The sequence below is a fragment of the Setaria italica genome, chromosome VII (assembly GCF_000263155.2).
Source record: "Setaria italica strain Yugu1 chromosome VII, Setaria_italica_v2.0, whole genome shotgun sequence".
In the NCBI taxonomy this organism is placed as follows: domain Eukaryota; kingdom Viridiplantae; phylum Streptophyta; class Magnoliopsida; order Poales; family Poaceae; genus Setaria; species Setaria italica.
The window spans coordinates 21,833,254-21,850,843 of NC_028456.1; the positions used below are offsets into that span (position 1 = coordinate 21,833,254).

Below are 17,590 nucleotides of genomic sequence, written 5' to 3' on the forward strand. Positions count from 1 at the left end.
AAAAAATGATTGAGGAATTAAAAAAGGAATCAGCCATACGCTGCCATCGAGGGCCCGAGCACGGCGCTGGCTGTTGGGTTCACCGTTCGCCGGTCTCCCGTGCACCTCACTCTCGTGATTTTCCCCAGGCGGCGATTATCGGGCGACGGCGCCGCCTTCGCCGTTCTTGGTGCCGCCCTTCGCCCGCGACGAGCACCCACCAGGTATGCCCGCCCCTTCCCTTCCCTCCCCTCCCCTTCCCTTCCTGCTGTGCGAAACCGAGCACCCCAAACCCTAATGTTAGCCATTTGTACTCGGATCTGAAACATTTACAATTATATGCATGTGTAGCACCTACTAACTTCGATTCTTTGCAAAATTATGGTCTCGTGTTACACCGCTCACCCCTCTCCTACACTGGGTTCGCCCCTGTTTACAGCTGCTGTAAGTTTCGTAATTTTAGGTAACATTCACTTCCATTTTTACAGGGTTTGAAAACATCTTGTATGCTCAGGGTTCGGCGCTGACTGGTGAAAATTGTTTGGGGGCTCTGAGGACCGAAATTCTGTGAATCAATTGTAAAGAGGTGTGGCTATTTGTACTTTCCGAGGTGTGAAGAAATGGAATGCAATAGAGATGAGGCCAAAAGGGCAAAGGATATTGCAAAGAAGAAGTTTGAAGCGAAGGACCTGCAAGGTGCCAGGAAATTCGCTCTCAAGGCTCAGGCACTCTTTCCCGATCTTGAAGGCATTGCTCAGATGATTGCCACCTTTGAGATCTATCTTGCTTCGGAGGTGAAGGTTGCAGGGGAGAAGGACTGGTACTCTATCCTTTCTGTTACGACAGCAGCGGATGATGAAACGATCAAGAAACAGTACAGGAAGCTTGTTCTTCTGCTACACCCTGACAAGAACAAGCAAGTGGGTGCTGAGGGTGCTTTTCAGATGGTCAAAGAGGCATATACAGTGCTTTCCGATAAAACCAAGAGAGCAGTATACGACCAAAAGAGGAATGTAAGGGCATTCCAACAGAGGACAACTCAATCAAGTAAGGCAAGTGCGGCTCCTGGTGCATCTAATGGCTTCTATAATTTCGCAGCTAATGCTGCTGCCGCCTCCAAGCCAACAGTAAACAAGAAAACAGCGGGACCAGCAACACCTGCCGTGCGCCGACGCCCACCTCAACCTCCACCACCATCCGCACCCTCTCCTGCACCTTCCTCTTCTACCCCTGCACCTGGGGCGAAACCTCCTACATTTTGGACCTCATGCAACAAATGCAAGATGAATTATGAGTACCTCAGGGTGTATCTGAATCACCATCTTCGTTGCCCTAGTTGCCGTGAGCCATTCCTAGCAAAAGAGGTACCAATACCACCAACTGAGACTCTGGTTCAGGATTCAAACAGCAGTGGTGCAAATAAAAATGCAAGAACTAATAGAAATATGCAGTGGGGTCCATTTTCAAGGGCTGCTGGTGCAGCTAGTGCCACTGCATCATCTGCTGCTGCTGCTCAAGCTGCTAATGTAGTTCATCAGACGTATGAAAAAGTTAAGAGGGAGAGGGAGGAGGCACAAGCAGCCGCGAGAAGGGAGGAGGCTCTTCGTCGGAAGTACAATCCTCTAAAAAGGCATGGAAGCATGTCAGAGAACATTAATCATGGAACAGGTGATGTTGCATCAGGAAAGAAGATGAGGACTAAAGATTCTGGAGTTGGTTCTTCATCGGTCGTACCAGGTCCTGGAGCAAATTGTTTTAGAGTGCCTGGTGTGAATATATCTTTTTCAACCAACATTGGGGTCTATGAGTTTCAAGGCGTTAATGGTGGACTCAATTGGAAAACCAGGCCTCCAATCCACATAAGTTTAGCCAAGACCTTCTCTCAGTTGGATGTTAGGGGTCTTTTGCTGGAAAAAGCGAAAAATGACCTGAGAAACAAGCTAGCAGAAATAAAAAGTAAAACATCCAAAGTTGCTGCTAGTGAAAAAGCGAGCAAGAAACACGTGGTTAAGGAAAATGGAGGGGATAATGAAGCTCTCGCATCAGATGATCCTACTACCAGTAAAGATGTTCATGCTGATCCAAAAGAGATTTGTTCTAATATGAGCTCAGATGCTGAAAATGAAGATGATGACCCCTTGTCCTATAATGTTCCTGATCCTGATTTCCATGATTTTGACAAGGATCGCACCGAGGAATCTTTTCAAAGCGACCAAATTTGGGCTACATATGATGACGAAGATGGCATGCCTCGTTATTATGCATTTATTCAGAAAGTTCTCTCCTTGAAACCATTCAAGCTCAGAATGTGCTATCTCGAATCAAAGACAAATAGTGAATTTGGGCCTTTGAATTGGGTTTCTTCTGGCTTCACAAAGACATGTGGTGATTTCAGGACTGGTAAATCTGAAACATGTGATATAGTCAACATGTTCTCTCACCAGATGAAATGGGAGAAAGGGCTGCGTGGGGTTATCAAAATTTATCCACAGAAAGGTGACATCTGGGCTATTTATCAGAATTGGTCCCCTGACTGGGATGAAGAAACTCCAGATAGTGTGCTCCATGCCTACGATGTGGTTGAGGTGCTAGATGGTTATGATGAAGATCATGGCATCAACGTTATTCCCTTAGTTAAAGTTGCTGGGTTTCGAACAGTATTTGAGCGCCAACAGGATCTGAACGCTACCATGAAGATTCCCAAAGAAGAGATGTTTCGATTTTCACATCAAGTTCCTTTTTACAGGATGTCAGGCGAAGAATCTCCAAATGTCCCCAAAGATAGCTATGAGCTTGACCCAGCTGCTATTTCTAAAGAACTCCTTCAAGGGAACACAGAAACAGTGGAGGCAAATGGAACTTCCTAATGTTGATTAAGACAGTTGACGACGGTCTGCCTTGGTTGACCTTACCATTTTGAAGCAATCAAGCAGAAGTTGTCGACACTTGCAAGTTTTATAGTTTTCCTTCTACAGCTTTTGACAATTACCTTTGCATAGAAGGGTTAGAATGGGGTCAGTCATTAAGGAGTCAGCCGCTTAGCTAAAAGGTGTAATTAGGGTGCTCTGACATGAATTTTGTCGTGATACTATACTTAGTAACTCTAAATGTGGGTGGAGTACTAACGCAAAGCTCATGTAGCAGTTTTTAATGTCAGTGTTGACATTGTTTTGTCTTGAATGGATCTAATGTTTTTTTCCTGGGAAATCAAAATGCTAATCAAGATATTATGTCGTGTCCATTTGTTGGTTCCACTATTAAAAGCAACCATATATTGTACATGATAACTAGCAGGGCTTCATTCCATAGTTCTTAAATTCCTTCCCGCTGTGCTATACTGTGTGGCAAGCACATCAGTGTGTGCGATCGTTTGTGACAGCTTGTGTTCATATATTGTACATGATATCTAGCAGGGCTTCATTCCATAGTTCTTAAATTCCTGCCCGCTGTGCTATACTGTGTGGCAAGCACATCAGTGTGTGCGATCGTTTGTGACAGCTTCTGTTCCTTTTTGGAAGGAAATGTTTTACTGGAGACCCCAATGGACTCCTATTTTTTCTCTCTTCTTTTCCTTAGTTCAGAACTGTTCCTTAAAATATTAGGCTAAGTTAGTATTTTGCTGAAGAAGGCCATCGATGTGGTCCTCACTGAATACTGTATATGACCTTCTCAAGGTCATCGAGTTATAAGAAATTAGTGCATTTCTGTCATGTTTTGCTTCAGTTGTGCATTTCATGTCATACTCTTGTACCCTGCAAATTTCATGGATGTTTTCAGGCTTTGAACCCCAGAAGTCAATACCAGCGATCATCATGTGGTCTGAATTCGAGCACCAGCAGGTTAGCCTTTCTTTCTTTCCTTATTTTTAGAATTTTCAGGGCTAGTTTTGTGCAAAAAAGATCGATACCATTAAGGGGTTAAAAAGAAAAACCTAGCCGTGCTCTAAATGCCAGCTGCATTTTTTGGCAGTAATAGATGGCTAAAAATCTCACTGTAATTACAGTGCTCCAGTAAACATTCATCCTCTGCCTGTAGTCCTGTACCTACCTTTCCCTCATCATGAGCAATTAGTCCATATAAGCTTTTGATGCAGTGGTGGTGTCATATTAAGATTCCATCTTTGTTTGCGCATTCATGCAGAATCTTGAACTTTGATTGTGCAATATAGTTTACAAATTTTTGAAGCTGACAGTAACAAGTTTTGATTCTTTGTTACTGAGAACAGAAGCCTGGATGCTGGTGCGGAGGACTCTACTGTGAAGCTCCTCCAGAACAAGGAGCTGGAGCGCGTCATGAACTGCTCTGCACAGTGTGGTGCGGTCCAGGGCAAGGGACTGATGGTCTCCCTCTCTATGTTACAGCAGCTGTAGAGATCTGGCCTTTAGGTAGGTTGTCTGCTATGAGATTGGAACAAGGTTTTTGAGCTGGCTGTTTTTTTTTTTGGGCCTCTTTTGGGCGAGGCATAGCCACATAGGAAGAACCCTTGTATCTTTGCATAGAATCATATGGCAACGCATAATCTGAGGAAGTATCGGACACCTATCTTGGTCTGGATCTTATCTGATATGCAGACGCTATTCCAGGAGCATCTTTGCCCTGCCTTTGCTCAAAGGGTGATGTACTGATGTAAGTACGTAACTCACCTGTTTTCTAGTTAATAGATGAGATCCTATGAGAAAAGAGGGCAACACAGGTTGACTACACAAAGCATTGGTCCTGATGATGAGAGTAGAAACATGTATCTAACAATTCACCTTTAAAACCTAAACCAAAGGTATTGCACCAAATAAAACTGAAACCCAAACTATGTTATATGAGAGCACTGTCTACAGTTGCCCAAACATGATTAGATATGTTCTATATTTGTTGTTTTCCTTTTTGCTTATGATTATTGTATGCAAGGTTGGAAGGGAATTCTTGTGTTGAAAGTTGAGGTGTATTGTATAAGGACCTCGTGTGTTTAGTTTGTTTATACCACAGGCACGGTTTCCATGAGGGCGCAAGGGGGAAGAGGCACAATTAAATTGAAGTAGCAGCAACTCTCCTTTTTCAAAATAAAGTACCAGTAATTCTCAGATCTCTAGAAAAAAAATGAGGCGTTGGATTACAGCATGGGGATGCTGAGTTTTGACCTTTTGTCACTGAAAATTTGAGAGAGGAGAATAGTGAAGGGCATCTAGCCATCTGCATATATACATCTGTTCCTTCTCTCATCTTGTAGGGTGATGCACACTACTCTGTGCTAACAGTGTCACCCAAATGGCTAGAGCTGCCTTGCTCCCTGTTGGTTTGTTGTTGTGCCTTGCATTGGCCTGTGGAGCTGATGCAGTGAGGAAGACGGTTGGGGTCTACGAGCTCAAGAACAAGAAGGGGGATTTCTCCATCAAGGTCACCAACTGGGGAGCCACCCTCATGTCTGTGATTGTTCCTGATTCCAAAGGTACGGTTTCCTTGCTTCAAGAATGCATGCCACATATTGTTCTGTGATATAGTGCATGGTGCATGACAAGCTTTGCATATTTCTTGCTGTGTAGGAAATCTGGCTGATGTTGTCCTTGGGTATGACACCCTTGCAGAATATGTGGTAACGTCATAAATAATCCATGTGCAGAGTGTTGTGTATCTAAAAGATGCTTCTAGCTATTTGTAGCATGCAGATCTAACAAAAATAATCCATGTGCGGCCGCCGCAATACCATACAAAGCGACTTTAATGTTTTCCTTTTGATGAACCGGACTTCTTGTCTTGAACTGTAATCATGAACTATACTTATTCAGGATGCTTCTTCTGCCTTTGGAACTGTGGTTGGACGAGTAGCCAATAGAATCGCCAACGGCAGCTTCGTTCTCGATGGGAAAACCATCCATCTGAACAAAGATGGCACGACTGTACTTCACGGTAAACTCCGGAACTCACTTCATTTTCTCCAACCTCATGTGAGAATCTCAATGCGCATCGATATGTATGACCTATGGTTCACTGGTTTTGTTTTACTGCCATTGTGTGTATAAATCATAAGGTGGCCTCAAGGGGTTCAACAGAGTCATCTGGACGGTGAAGGAGTATGTGCCCCGTGGTGACTCCCCATACATCACCCTCTACTACCATAGCTTCGACGGGGAGCAAGGTATGGTGCAAACCAATGCATGTACACCCAAAAACTATACTCTTAGAAACGTTCTTTCACGTAAATCTTCATATTGCGCTGATCTTGCTGAAATTTGGCGACTCCAAGAAGGTCAATCTGAAGTTTGAGCAAGTTGATATATTCAGTTCAGTCGTACTCATTCCAATGAGCTGACTTAAACTTGTTTATCTCCCACGAGTCTTAACGTTCTTACCCAAAACGCGATGACGACGCATCTGATGGTTTTGCAGGATTCCCTGGCGACCTAGACGTGTACGTGACCTACCAGCTGTCCTGCCCGTACCAGCTGAGCGCCCGGATGAACGCCACGGCGCTGAACAAGGCGACGCCGGTGAACCTGGCGAACCACGCGTACTGGAACGTGGGCGGCCACGGCAGCGGCGACGTCCTGGGCCAGGTCATCCAGGTGTTCGCGTCGCGGTACACGCCCGTGGACCGGAACATGATCCCCACGGGCGAGGTCGCGCCTGTGTCCGGCACCCCCTACGACCTGCGCGCGCCGACGCCCCTGGGGACCCGCATCGGGCTCGTGTCCGGTGCCGGCATGGCCGGGTTCGACATCAACTACGCGGTGGACGGGGGCGGTGGGTTCCGGAAGGTGGCGCGCCTCTGGGACCCCCAGTCGGGGCGGGTGCTGGAGCTGTGGGCAGACCAGCCAGGGGTGCAGCTCTACACCAGCAACTGGCTCGGCAACGTGACGGGCAAGGGCGGGGAGGTGTACGGGCAGTACGGCGCGGTGTGCCTGGAGACGCAGGGGTTCCCTGACGCCGTGAACCACCCCAACTTCCCCTCGCAGATCGTCAGGCCCGGGCAGGCGTACCGGCACGACATGCTGTTCAAGTTCTCCTAGCGCCGGCGAGCCGGGAAGTTTGGTCGGAGGAGCGATCGGTCTTATTATCTTGTGCGGGTTGTGTTGTAATAAGGTCACTGTACCAGAACGCGGTGTCGTTGCTAGAAGTTCCTCCGACGCGCCATAGTAAGGGTAGGGGTGTGTATTTGAACTTTGTCTGTCAGTATTAGTCTTGGTGATCCTTTCGCTCTGTCTGTCAGTAGCTTAGCACAAAGCAGCAGGGGCATGTGCTGAACTGCTTACCGCCCGGCGGCAGTCTCTGCCGGCGGCGGCGGCGGCGGCGAAGGGAGTTGTTTGTTGTGTGATAAAGGCTTGGTATGTTTTTTTTTTTTGAGGGGGGATGAAGGCTTGGTATGTGTGCGCTGGGCCCAGTGCCCGTTTGTTTCTTTCTCGTGGCCCGTAGCCCACTTAGCCCAGCGGCCGTCCGTCGTCCGCGGGATGGCAACGGCGGCCCGGCTGGTACACTCGCATCGCAGCCCTTTCCAGTGCGAAACTCGAGGGCGTGCAAGTCGCCTCCCGTGCTAGACTGTTCTTGATCCACGCCTGCAACGGATGCGACCGTACGACTTGTGGGCTTCCACGCCGCGCGTGCCTGCCGTCTCGACTGCAGCCGGACAACGACGCCAGCGCCGCCCGCCCGCGTTCACTTTCACTCCCCCGGCGAGGCGGCAACGCCTTGGGCAACAAAAGGCTAGCTAAAGGCTAAAGCTGTTTTCCGGACGCTGCGCACGCCAAGTCACCAAGTGATCATTCTTGCCTGATCAAAGCTGCGGATTTTCGAGTGCGTGCGCACCCACACATAGCATCCATGCGTGTCAGCGTGGAACCGGCGATCCGCCGAGAATGTGCGTACGTCCCGGCGCTGCGCTGGTCCACCACTATCATCATGCGGCGCATTCGCCACTCGCAGTCCATGTGAGTGTGAGTGTGTGACACCCTAGTGAAACCCCTTGGACAAGGGACGGACGGTGGGATGGGTGAGACCGCGAGATTGGGCCCCGGGGAGGCGGGGACAAAGGGAAACGCACGGCACCGGCGCACGGGACAAGCGCTGCCGTCCCCCTCCGGCGTGCTGACAATTCAATCGGCGGACCTCGGGACGATGGGAGCAGGAACCGAGGGAGGAGTGACCACTACAAATTGGCAGCATCTTATCGCACGCACCCCATCTATATCTTTGACTGCATCCGTCCATCTCCATCCCGGGTAGCTGTCGCCGGTCGCCCCGTCGACTCCTTCCGTCCTCGTCTCCTTCCTCCTTTTTACGTCGAGGGGCCTGACAAGCTGACACACACTTGCTGTGTTCGGGAAGGCCGCATCATGGCTAGAGCCCCGGCCCCGCTGCTGCTCCTCGCGCTGCTGGCCGCCCTCGCCGCGGCCGCCGGCGCAAATGCGGCCGGGAGGAAGATGGTCGGCGTGTACGAGCTCCGGAAGGGCGATTTCTCCGTCAAGGTCACCAATTGGGGCGCCACGCTCACCTCCGTCGTCCTGCCGGACTGTAAAGGTGTGTCGCGCGCGATCCTGCGCGTGCCTTTCTTGCTTCTTCTTTCTTCCAAGACCCCATGGCGCGGGTTTCCCCGCGCTGTGATTACTCCCTTTCCCCTTGCTTCGGGTTTCTGCGTTCAGTTCATCGTGCTGCGTATTCCGAGTGGGACTGACCTTTGCTGCCCAACTTCTGCTTGCAGGGAATCTGGCTGACGTTGTCCTCGGCTATGACACCATTGCTGATTACGTGGTAAGCTCGCAGCTCCAATCGCTCCAAGTTCTTCTTAACACAACTTGTGCCGTGTGTCCTCTGCTTGGTTTAATTCTATCTGCATGAGTTAGAGGACTAGTATGTGTCAGTGAGTCACCTCGCCGATCGATCGGCCCGCGCAGATTGTACGACTGCATAACGTAGTCGGAATCTGCGTGATTATACACCCTCGACACTGCATACCTTTACTCACTCAACTGCCAATTTTTACTGAATGATTGACTGAATCTGCCATTTTAATCTTGCACACCATTTTGGTTTCATCCGCGAAGCAGATGTTCGCAACTTAATCGCCGCCCCCACCTGAACATCCGGCAAAACCACCGTCAGTCAGTCAATCATTCAGACATTAAAAACCAAGCTCATCGACCATAGGACCGTTTCTGTCGCCTTCAGTTTGAGCTCAGTTTTCTACACACATGGAGGTCCCAGGCATTGAAAACACGCCCCCCACAGAAAGAAAACTGAGATGTGTTGGCCGCGTCTCACAGCGACATGCTAAGAAAACAAAGATGAGTAAGGAAAATATACTCTGACGACCAGAAGAATCGACAAAAGCGATCAGCTGGATGCAGTTTTCTTTGTGCTGGTGCCTGGTGGCCCATGTTACCTTGCCCGTGAGATGGTTTATGAGATCGAAATGAGGGAATAAATCTTCACCATGTGGTGCCTGTCAGGCCTGGCAACTTGTTCCCTAATTTTTAGCCATACAGAGGTAAGCTTCACATCTCTGTGCACGGTGTGGATGTGACTGAACTAAAACCTGCATAACCACAAGCAAACTCTTGTGCCAGCAAGTAGGGAAACTTTTCAGATCTTTTCCAAACAAAAAGCTTGGCAGCATGTTTTCTGGGCAAAAGAATCGTCTATAATCGTCGGAAAGCGATGCGATTTCCACAGTATCACGTTGTTCCTGATTCTTTTTTTATTATTATGGAGGTATAAATAACTAAATAACGCTCCTAACTTCATTTTGCTGTCTGGATCTTTCTGATCAGAATGGCAGTAATTATTTTGGAGCGCTCGTCGGCCGCGTAGCCAACAGGGTAGCTAACGCGCGATTTGTGCTCGATGGAAAAGTCTATCATCTGGTCCCTAACGATGGCAAGAATGCCCTCCACGGTACGCCTCAGAATCCAGAGACTTCAAAATCTTGTGCACTTGGGAGAGAGAACTCCCTGGCTCTCCATGAACACTGATTGAATTTAACTTGCTCTTGTTTACTTATTACTAGGTGGTAAGAGGGGGTTCAGCAAGGTTATTTGGACTGTGAAGGACTATGTCGGTGGCGGTGACTCCCCGTACATCACGTTGTACTACCACAGCTTCGACGGCGAAGAAGGTAACACCTATGCAAAACGATGATAATATTAATATACACCCCAATATGGCACATGGTTGTGTTTCTTTATTTTTAGGAGTAATCATCTTTGACCAAAAAAAAAATCAATGTTTTTGGCTATCCCAGACAGTCAGATCTGGAGCATTTAGTTGTGCTACTGTAGATTTGACCAACTACTGTAGAGAGCTGATTTGACAGACTGAAAGCGGCACGTTTGAATCAATCCATTTTTTGTAGAATTGTAGGGGAGCTGAATTAACAGAATGAAAAGCGAGAACGGCATTTGCGTTCAAAGAAAAATGAAAGTGAAAACGGCACGCTTGAACAAACTGTAGCATTGCAAGTGCTAAACAAATAAATTAATGTACTCTGCTTGAAACAGGGTTCCCCGGCGACCTGGACGTGTACGTGACGTACCGGCTGTTGGGCCGCTACGAGCTGAGCCTGCACATGAACGCGACGGCGCTGGACAAGGCGACGCCGGTGAACCTTGCGAACCACGCGTACTGGAACCTAGCCGGGCAGGGCCGCGGCGACATCCTCGGCCACACCGTGCAGCTGTTCGCGTCGCGGTACACGCCCGTGGACGGCGCCCTGATCCCGACGGGCGCGGTGGTGCCCGTGGCCGGCACGCCCTACGACCTCCGCGCGCCGACGCCCGTGGGCGCGCACGTCCGCGCGATCTACGGCGGCAAGGCCGGGATCTACGGGTACGACACCAACTACGCCGTGGACGGGGGCGCCGGGGCGGCGGCGCTGCGGAAGGTGGCCGTGGTCCGGGACGGCGGCGGGTCCGGGAGGGCGATGGAGCTGTGGGCGAACCAGCCCGGGGTGCAGTTCTACACGGGCAACTTCCTCAAGGACGTCAAGGGGAAGGGCGGGAAGGTGTACGGGCAGTACGGGGCGCTGTGCCTGGAGACGCAGGGGTTCCCCGACGCCGTGAACCACCCCAACTTCCCCTCGCAGATCGTCAGGCCCGGGCAGGTGTACAGGCACGACATGGTCTTCAAGTTCTCGTTCTAGCTGGCTGCTGTACTATCGAGACGACTGTCACCTGGGAGCTGAGAGCCTGAGAGGCTGAGACACAATAAAAATATCTGATCTGAAGTCAATTTGCAAATACTAATGTTTTATCGCCGAGATTTGTGTGTGCCCACGACTTGTGCAATCAAATTTAGACCACTATATTCCCCCCAAAAAAAAAAGACTACACTCTAAATTTCAGGACCTGATGATCTTGTTGTTACTGGGCCAAACGTCCACGGGCCACGTCCTAGCCCATAGGAGGAGGAGGTCCACGGTCAACCGGTGGCCGTTACTGGCCTCGCTGCCGGCACACGGTTGCGGCGCTCATGGAGTCATGGTGACGGACTGACAGTGACACATGCACAGTCACGATCGAATTCTAACAGCAGCTAACAGTCACAGCCTCATAGGGTCAAAAGACGACGACGGATTGATGAGCACGGGGAGCTGTCGGACGGGGCGAATCGTGGGAACGGGACGCGTACAGAAAAACCGGCAGCGTGCTCGTGCATGATGGCCCAACCATTTGACTGCACTACACGTCCGGGGAGGAGGAGCGACCGCTTCAAGCCCGTCCAAAGCCATCGCCATCGCCACCGCGTCCCCAACTGATAGCCGCCTATATTAGGTGATGAGTGCCCATCGCCTGCGGCTGCGGGATCCCGGCAGCCGCGCGCATGCCTGCCCCACCTCTGGCCATCCTCTCCTTAACTGCACTGCTCACTCTGCTCCTGTGACCTGTGCTTCTTCCGGCGGCTTCTGCTAGCAGCCAGCGCCCAGCGGCGGCCGTACGTCGTCAATGGCGAGGCGCGAGCTGCTCCTCGCGCTGCTGTGCGGCCTCATCGCGGCCTCCGCGCAGCTGGCCACTGCCGGCGCCGGCGCGAGGAAGATGGTCGGCGTTTACGAGCTCAGGAAGGGGGATTTCTCCGTGAAGGTCACCAACTTCGGCGCCAGGGTCATGTCCATCGTCTTCCCCGACTCCAAAGGTACCCGGCCTGCGGTGTTCTGATCCCTGTTATCGCCTCTTGTGTTGTGTGCCCCGTTGATGGGATCTTTCTTCGCTCCCTTTCGTGCCAAGCTTCATTCCTGGGCTGGCTTGTTCTTCTGCAGGGAATTTGGCGGATGTCGTCCTCGGCATGGACACCATCGCTGAATACGTTGTAAGATCACCAAAACCACTCTGAATGTTGCTCTTCCATAGTTCCATCCACCCATCTTTCTTCAGCAAACTATGCCTGCATTCAGCATTTGCCATCTGTTGGGCAAACGGATTTGTGTGAGAACAATGCATGCATGCCACAGCCCTTTTTCCCCCTCACTCATGAATCATGATCCGGTTGTACTTCAACTAATAATATTTTACATGCCCAACAAGTTCAACTGTAAGAAAGTGGTGCGCACGCCCGAACGTAGAGATTAATGAATTTCTTACTCGGCATGGCCTGATGCCCTCTGCGAGGCTCAAGAACTCTAGCAGTACGTACCATACAGTATCTGTTTAAGAATTGAGACAAAATCTGCTTGCACATGATGCTCGCTTTTTCATGCATCCCACTTCGTATACGTTTAAGGCATCAAGATGAGAACAGTACTAGCACCAGATGGAAAGAAAACAGAGAAAATCATGAAGATCAGAAAGTCGACAGACATTTGTAGCTGTTCTTTCGCTTTATTCTCGGCATCATATGCAATTATTGCAGTTCCTTTCGTGAGGTCATACTAGTTAAAAATTGCCTCACGCCAATAACATAATTTTCAATTCATGATCTAATCTTCCGCCAGCAACCAAATTTTCAGAAAGGCTTATCTACAAGTAGCAAGCTTTGAGCTGGTAGAAAATGACATCTTTGTTGCATTATTTCTTCTGTCCCGTACTCATTTCAAGTTATTCTCTGCAATTTTGCTCTGCTCGACCAGAACGACGCCTCCTACTTCGGGCCGATAACGGGGCGCATCGCGCAGAGGGTTGCCCGGGGCCGGTTCGTCCTCGACGGCAAAGTCTACCACATGTACAAAAACGACGGCAACAACACAATTCACGGTATGGGTGCCGGCCTACACCCAGAGGACGATTAGTTTCTGCTCGGAAACAATAGCCCCCCCAGTCGGTTAATTCAGCTGCTACTGTACATGTTCATTTATTCAGGTGGTGGCAGAGGGTTCAGCAAGAGCATTTGGACGGTGAAGGAGTACGTCGGCGGCGGCGACTCCCCGTACATCACCTTCTACTACCGCAGCTTCGACGGCGAGGAAGGTATGTGCACCCACAAGTGGATCATAGTCTAACTTTGACTGAATTTTGATCAAAATTTTCAATCGTTTGTGCTGTATAATGAGGAGTGTGTAACCATGATGGACTGTAACTTGCGATCGAGCAGGTCTTCCTGGGAACGTGGACGCGTACGTGACGTACCGCATGTCGGGCCCGTACACGCTGGGGGTGCACATGAACGGGACGGCGCTGGACAAGGCGACGCCCGTGAACTTCCTGCTGCACGCGTACTGGAACCTGGGCGGGCACGGCAGCGGCGACGTCCTGGGCCACACGCTCCGGCTCCACGCGTCGCGGCACGCCGTGCTGGACGAGGAGCTCCTCCCGTCGTCGGGCCGCATCGAGCCCGTCGCCGGAACGCCGTTGGACTTCCGGACGCCGGTGGCGATCGGGGCGCGCATCCGCCGGGTCACGAGCGGCAAAGTCATCGGGTACGATACCAACTACATCATCGACGGGGAAGGGATGCGGCCGGTGGCGCACGCCCGGGACGGCGCCTCCGGCAGGGCCCTGGAGCTGTGGGCGAACCAGCCGACCATGCAGCTCTACACGGGGAACTACCTCAACCACATCAAGGGGAAGGACGGTAAGGTGTACGAGAAGCACGGCGGGTTCTGCCTGGAGACGATGGGGTACGTGGACGCCGTGAACCACCCCGAGTTCCCGTCGCAGACCCTCAGGCCCGGTCAGGTGTACAAGCACGACATGGTCTTCAAGTTCTCGTTCTAGCTGTGTGGTTGCCCTTGGTGTGTGCTGTGCCTGTGCGCAAGCACGATGTAAATCAGCTGGTCATTGATGCTTGGAGGGAATATAATAAGGGTAACGATGCTATCTTATCTGTCTATTACTAATTGTAATCATCACGAGATCAGATGCGCTAAAAAGTAGAGTGAACTTGGGGGCGGTGGTTGCCTGGCGCATCCGGATCTGTGGGGGGCGGCGTCGGTGGTGGTGGATCTGGCTCAGGGAGGTGGGGCAAGTTGGCCGTCGCCATGGGAGTCGCCTCCCTCGAGGAGGGGAGGGGGGGCATGCTGCGCCAGGGTCCCCAAGTCGCAATATTTTTATATGTGACATGTTATAAATACCTTTTAGATTGTTTGGTAGCTTTAAAAATGTATGTGATACATTTAGTGCAAACAGTGATCTATCTGCAGCATAATGCGGTACATGCACACTTGTTGACAGATAGATGAAATACCATCTCTTATGCAGTATTCTTTTTAACAATTTATAGTGACCCCTGTTGATGTAGCGATACCACCACAGACGTCTCAAAGACTCAGGGCACCATGATACTTTTTCACAGACTTAACTAAGAAAGAGCCATCCTATTTGGATCATTATCCCTTATCCCTGTGAGACGGACCAATGGCTTTGTACGCTTTTATATAGGTAGTGATTAGTTACTTGGCTTATACCAATCCTGGGTAGAAACTAAGCCAGGCTAGCCTAGAGCAATGCAATGTGGTCATGTTTGGTTGCTATACTAGGCTTAACCTGGCTTGCGAAGAACGTGTTTGGTTTATTGGCCTGCATTGTGTAAAGTCACCCTTTTGCTATGTGGTGAGTTTACCATACCATGCATCAGCAGGTGGAGTGCTGCATCCTCCCGGCCATTACCTCAGACACCTTGAGTGCTGCATCGGTCGTGCACTTCAAGTACGGAACATCCAAATCACCGAGATATGCCTCAATTTGGTGGTGTTTCAAGATAAAAATAAACTGAAGCAACGGATTTCGAGTACTCAAATTGTCAAAACAAAGCACGAGATCTCAAATTATCAATTGTTGGGGCAAGAAGAGAGTCATGGCCTGGTACACGCGCGTGACCTCGACAGCCTCCACCTCTCAGCCTCGCTGAGCTGCACGCACGCTCCTCGGCAGGTCTCCGCGCGCCACCACACTGAGTCCAGCACCACGCGTTGCGCCGTCCTCTCCCCGGTCCAGCTCCGCGTTCCGCCTCCGTTGCGGCGCGGCTCTTCTTCTCCATGCCCGTCAAGGACGGCGTCTCCATGCCGATAGAGATGGACTGACCCCAGCGCCCGCTACCAGGGTGGAGCTCCTCCAGCCGCTGCTGCTTCCGCACGGAGGAATTGGAGTTGTGGGGCGGCCGCGTTGTTGTCGGAGGAGTCCAGGGCTTCGACCATGCCGGACGCTTGAGGTGCCGGCGGGCGGCGGGGTCTTCAACTTGGCGCCGATGGACGAGCTTCCCGACGGCGGAGCGGTGGACTCGCGGATGGGAGGTGAGCCGAATCACTCGCCACCGACGCCTTGTGCAGGCTGCACAAGCCGGGAACGCAAATGAATCTTGTTCCCAGCAATCTGGACCGCCCCTTTTGCATACCGTAAGCCATACCAATCAAGTCTAACCTGCAGTATACACTATAGTATTGCCCTCACTTTGTTCCTTGTCCCTCTCCTTTTCTTTTTCACTCTCACATGATTGTAGACTGTTAGGACTACTTTTTCACTCTCACATGATTGTAGACTGTTAGGACTAGAAGCCAGGAGCTAGTTCGGTAGGGCTCTAGGAACGGCTCTGGAGCTGTTTTTACCGAAGCTGTGTGAAAGAGAAAAAAGCAAATGGCTTCGGTGGTGAAGCCGGGGAGAAGCCCCTCACTGGCTGGCTTCCACTAGAAGGGAGGAGCCAACAAAAATTGTGACTCCTACCGGCTTCACCTCCACCTCCTGTGGTTCTTGGCAAGAATACCCTTGACCAGCGGTGAAGGGAGGAAGGCAACTGCCGACGGCATGTGGACCGCGGGGGCGCTTGCGCGGCTAGGTTCGTTCAGGATGAGCGGCAACGGCCGCAGCGGCAGCGCAACACATGGATGGGGCGCAACGGTGGAGAAGACTGGATATGCAATGCGTGGGGCTGGACAGGGGTGGCGGGGCATAGCGAAGCGCGCTGCTCACGATGGGGAACGGCGGAAGCGATGCATCGAGAAGAAAGAGATGAATGAGAGGGGGTGACGTGTGGTTTTGGTGGACCGGTTCCTTTGGATAAGGAAGAAAACAAATAAAGGGCCACCGGATAAGCGAGGAAAAGAAGGTGAGAAAAGAGAAAAAGAAAAAAGAGGAAAAGAAAAAATATAAAAATAAAAACATAAAGGGAATGAAAATAGAAAAAAGAAATTATTAGTTAATCTATATTATTTTAATTAATTATTTTCATTTCAATTGAAACCACACTGTAAATTGATTAAAATCATAATGCAAAATAGTCAGGGGTATAATGGACATTTGACATCTTCATCAACTCATGACAAAACATGAGGAGCCATTTTACCAAATGTTTTACAAAACGGCTTCATCTACACCACAGACGTCGCTCCACCAGAGAAGTTAGAGCCGGAATCGTTTTAGGAGGAGCCGAAGTCTTGCCAAATGAGCCCTGGATCTTTCTCGTAACCGTAGAGCCATATTAATGAATGGGTTTGCTCTTGCCATGCTAGATCCAATTGGACATTTTTCCTTGTTATTGTTTTTAAATGTAATATTTTATTTTTAGTTGCATTTTCCTTTAATTGTTTTTTAAAATAATTGTTTGGCTCAAAACTTATTTAAAATTTTTATAATCTATGTTGGGGAGAATATATTTTTTAAAAGATGGATGTTTCTATAATAGAAAAGTTATCGAGGGGAAACTTTTCAAAAAGAAAAGCCAAGATTTGTTAAAATGATTTGGGAAAAATATTTTCTGATTTTTTTGAAACGTTTTGGAGAAAAGTTTGGCCTAAATTTTTTTTGGAAATGTTTTCCAATAAAGGGAAGATGTAGAGGAAATTTTTTTGAAAAAAAAGGAAATGAGGGTGGTTAGTAAATCAAGCATGAGTTGGATAGTTGGCCAAGTGTATGAATAGTTTGGGATGTATAGGTAGCATGCTACGATGATTTGTAATACTGGATAGTCTGTTTTCATTTGAGGTTTCAAAAATCTCAAAACGATTATTTTTTGAACATGTTTTATGGATATTCAAATTAATCACCACTTCTATTGCCCGAAAACCATCAGAGTCGATGATTTTGGGTCTCTTTCGGTTAACCTTGAAATGTACAAGCAAACTCTCTTGAGGAACACAGGATTGCAAAATAGATGAACAACATATAGCATATAACATTTGTTTGGCCTGCAAGCTTTGGAAGTGGCCTTCTTAATAATCAAGGTAAATTTTGATCAACTCAACAAAGTTTCAGTTGCTAGACTATCTGATATC

At 49.6% G+C, this 17,590-nt stretch overlaps 3 protein-coding genes across 6 annotated transcripts; all 3 read left to right on the forward strand.

The window, feature by feature from the left end:
* The first annotated feature begins 42 nt into the window (after positions 1–42).
* LOC101771020 (aldose 1-epimerase) lies at positions 43–7,304 on the forward strand. 4 transcript variants are annotated; one of them, XM_004975781.3, is made up of 6 exons: positions 2,962–3,818; positions 4,205–5,419; positions 5,514–5,563; positions 5,757–5,877; positions 5,999–6,106; positions 6,358–7,304. In XM_004975781.3, exons 2-6 carry the CDS (start codon positions 5,239–5,241, stop codon positions 6,975–6,977), a joined length of 1,080 nt encoding a protein of 359 aa, XP_004975838.1. In that variant the 5' UTR covers positions 2,962–3,818; positions 4,205–5,238; the 3' UTR covers positions 6,978–7,304. The 4 variants fall into 4 exon arrangements, 2 of the variants coding, with proteins under 2 accessions (XP_004975834.1, XP_004975838.1); XR_002678579.1 differs by lacking the exons at positions 5,514–5,563; positions 5,757–5,877; positions 5,999–6,106; positions 6,358–7,304 and adding an exon at positions 43–203 and having other exon boundaries at positions 468–3,818; positions 4,205–4,519; XR_002678580.1 differs by lacking the exons at positions 5,514–5,563; positions 5,757–5,877; positions 5,999–6,106; positions 6,358–7,304 and adding an exon at positions 43–203 and having other exon boundaries at positions 494–3,818; positions 4,205–4,519.
* An 841-nt stretch (positions 7,305–8,145) lies between these two features.
* LOC101771409 (aldose 1-epimerase) lies at positions 8,146–11,217 on the forward strand. Its single transcript, XM_004975782.4, has 5 exons — positions 8,146–8,481; positions 8,663–8,712; positions 9,732–9,855; positions 9,968–10,075; positions 10,458–11,217. The coding sequence occupies exons 1-5, from the start codon at positions 8,298–8,300 to the stop codon at positions 11,096–11,098; spliced, it is 1,107 nt and encodes a 368-aa protein (XP_004975839.1). The 5' UTR covers positions 8,146–8,297; the 3' UTR covers positions 11,099–11,217.
* Positions 11,218–11,746: 529 nt separating this feature from the next.
* On the forward strand, positions 11,747–14,476 carry LOC101771807 (aldose 1-epimerase). Its single transcript, XM_004975783.4, has 5 exons — positions 11,747–12,087; positions 12,212–12,261; positions 13,019–13,142; positions 13,248–13,355; positions 13,480–14,476. The coding sequence occupies exons 1-5, from the start codon at positions 11,901–11,903 to the stop codon at positions 14,100–14,102; spliced, it is 1,092 nt and encodes a 363-aa protein (XP_004975840.1). The 5' UTR covers positions 11,747–11,900; the 3' UTR covers positions 14,103–14,476.
* The last annotated feature ends 3,114 nt before the right edge of the window (positions 14,477–17,590 follow it).

Excerpts from the sequence above, each read along its gene's own strand:
- LOC101771020 (XM_004975777.3), top strand. The coding sequence starts at position 600 with ATGGAATGCAATAGAGATGAGGCCAAAAGGGCAAAGGATATTGCAAAG.
- LOC101771409 (XM_004975782.4), top strand. The coding sequence starts at position 8,298 with ATGGCTAGAGCCCCGGCCCCGCTGCTGCTCCTCGCGCTGCTGGCCGCC. Across the intron at positions 8,713-9,731 it reads ACACCATTGCTGATTACGTG|AATGGCAGTAATTATTTTGG; the intron begins GTAAGCTCGCAG and ends CTTTCTGATCAG. Across the intron at positions 9,856-9,967 it reads TGGCAAGAATGCCCTCCACG|GTGGTAAGAGGGGGTTCAGC; the intron begins GTACGCCTCAGA and ends ACTTATTACTAG.
- LOC101771807 (XM_004975783.4), top strand. The coding sequence starts at position 11,901 with ATGGCGAGGCGCGAGCTGCTCCTCGCGCTGCTGTGCGGCCTCATCGCG. Across the intron at positions 12,262-13,018 it reads ACACCATCGCTGAATACGTT|AACGACGCCTCCTACTTCGG; the intron begins GTAAGATCACCA and ends CTGCTCGACCAG. Across the intron at positions 13,356-13,479 it reads CAGCTTCGACGGCGAGGAAG|GTCTTCCTGGGAACGTGGAC; the intron begins GTATGTGCACCC and ends GCGATCGAGCAG.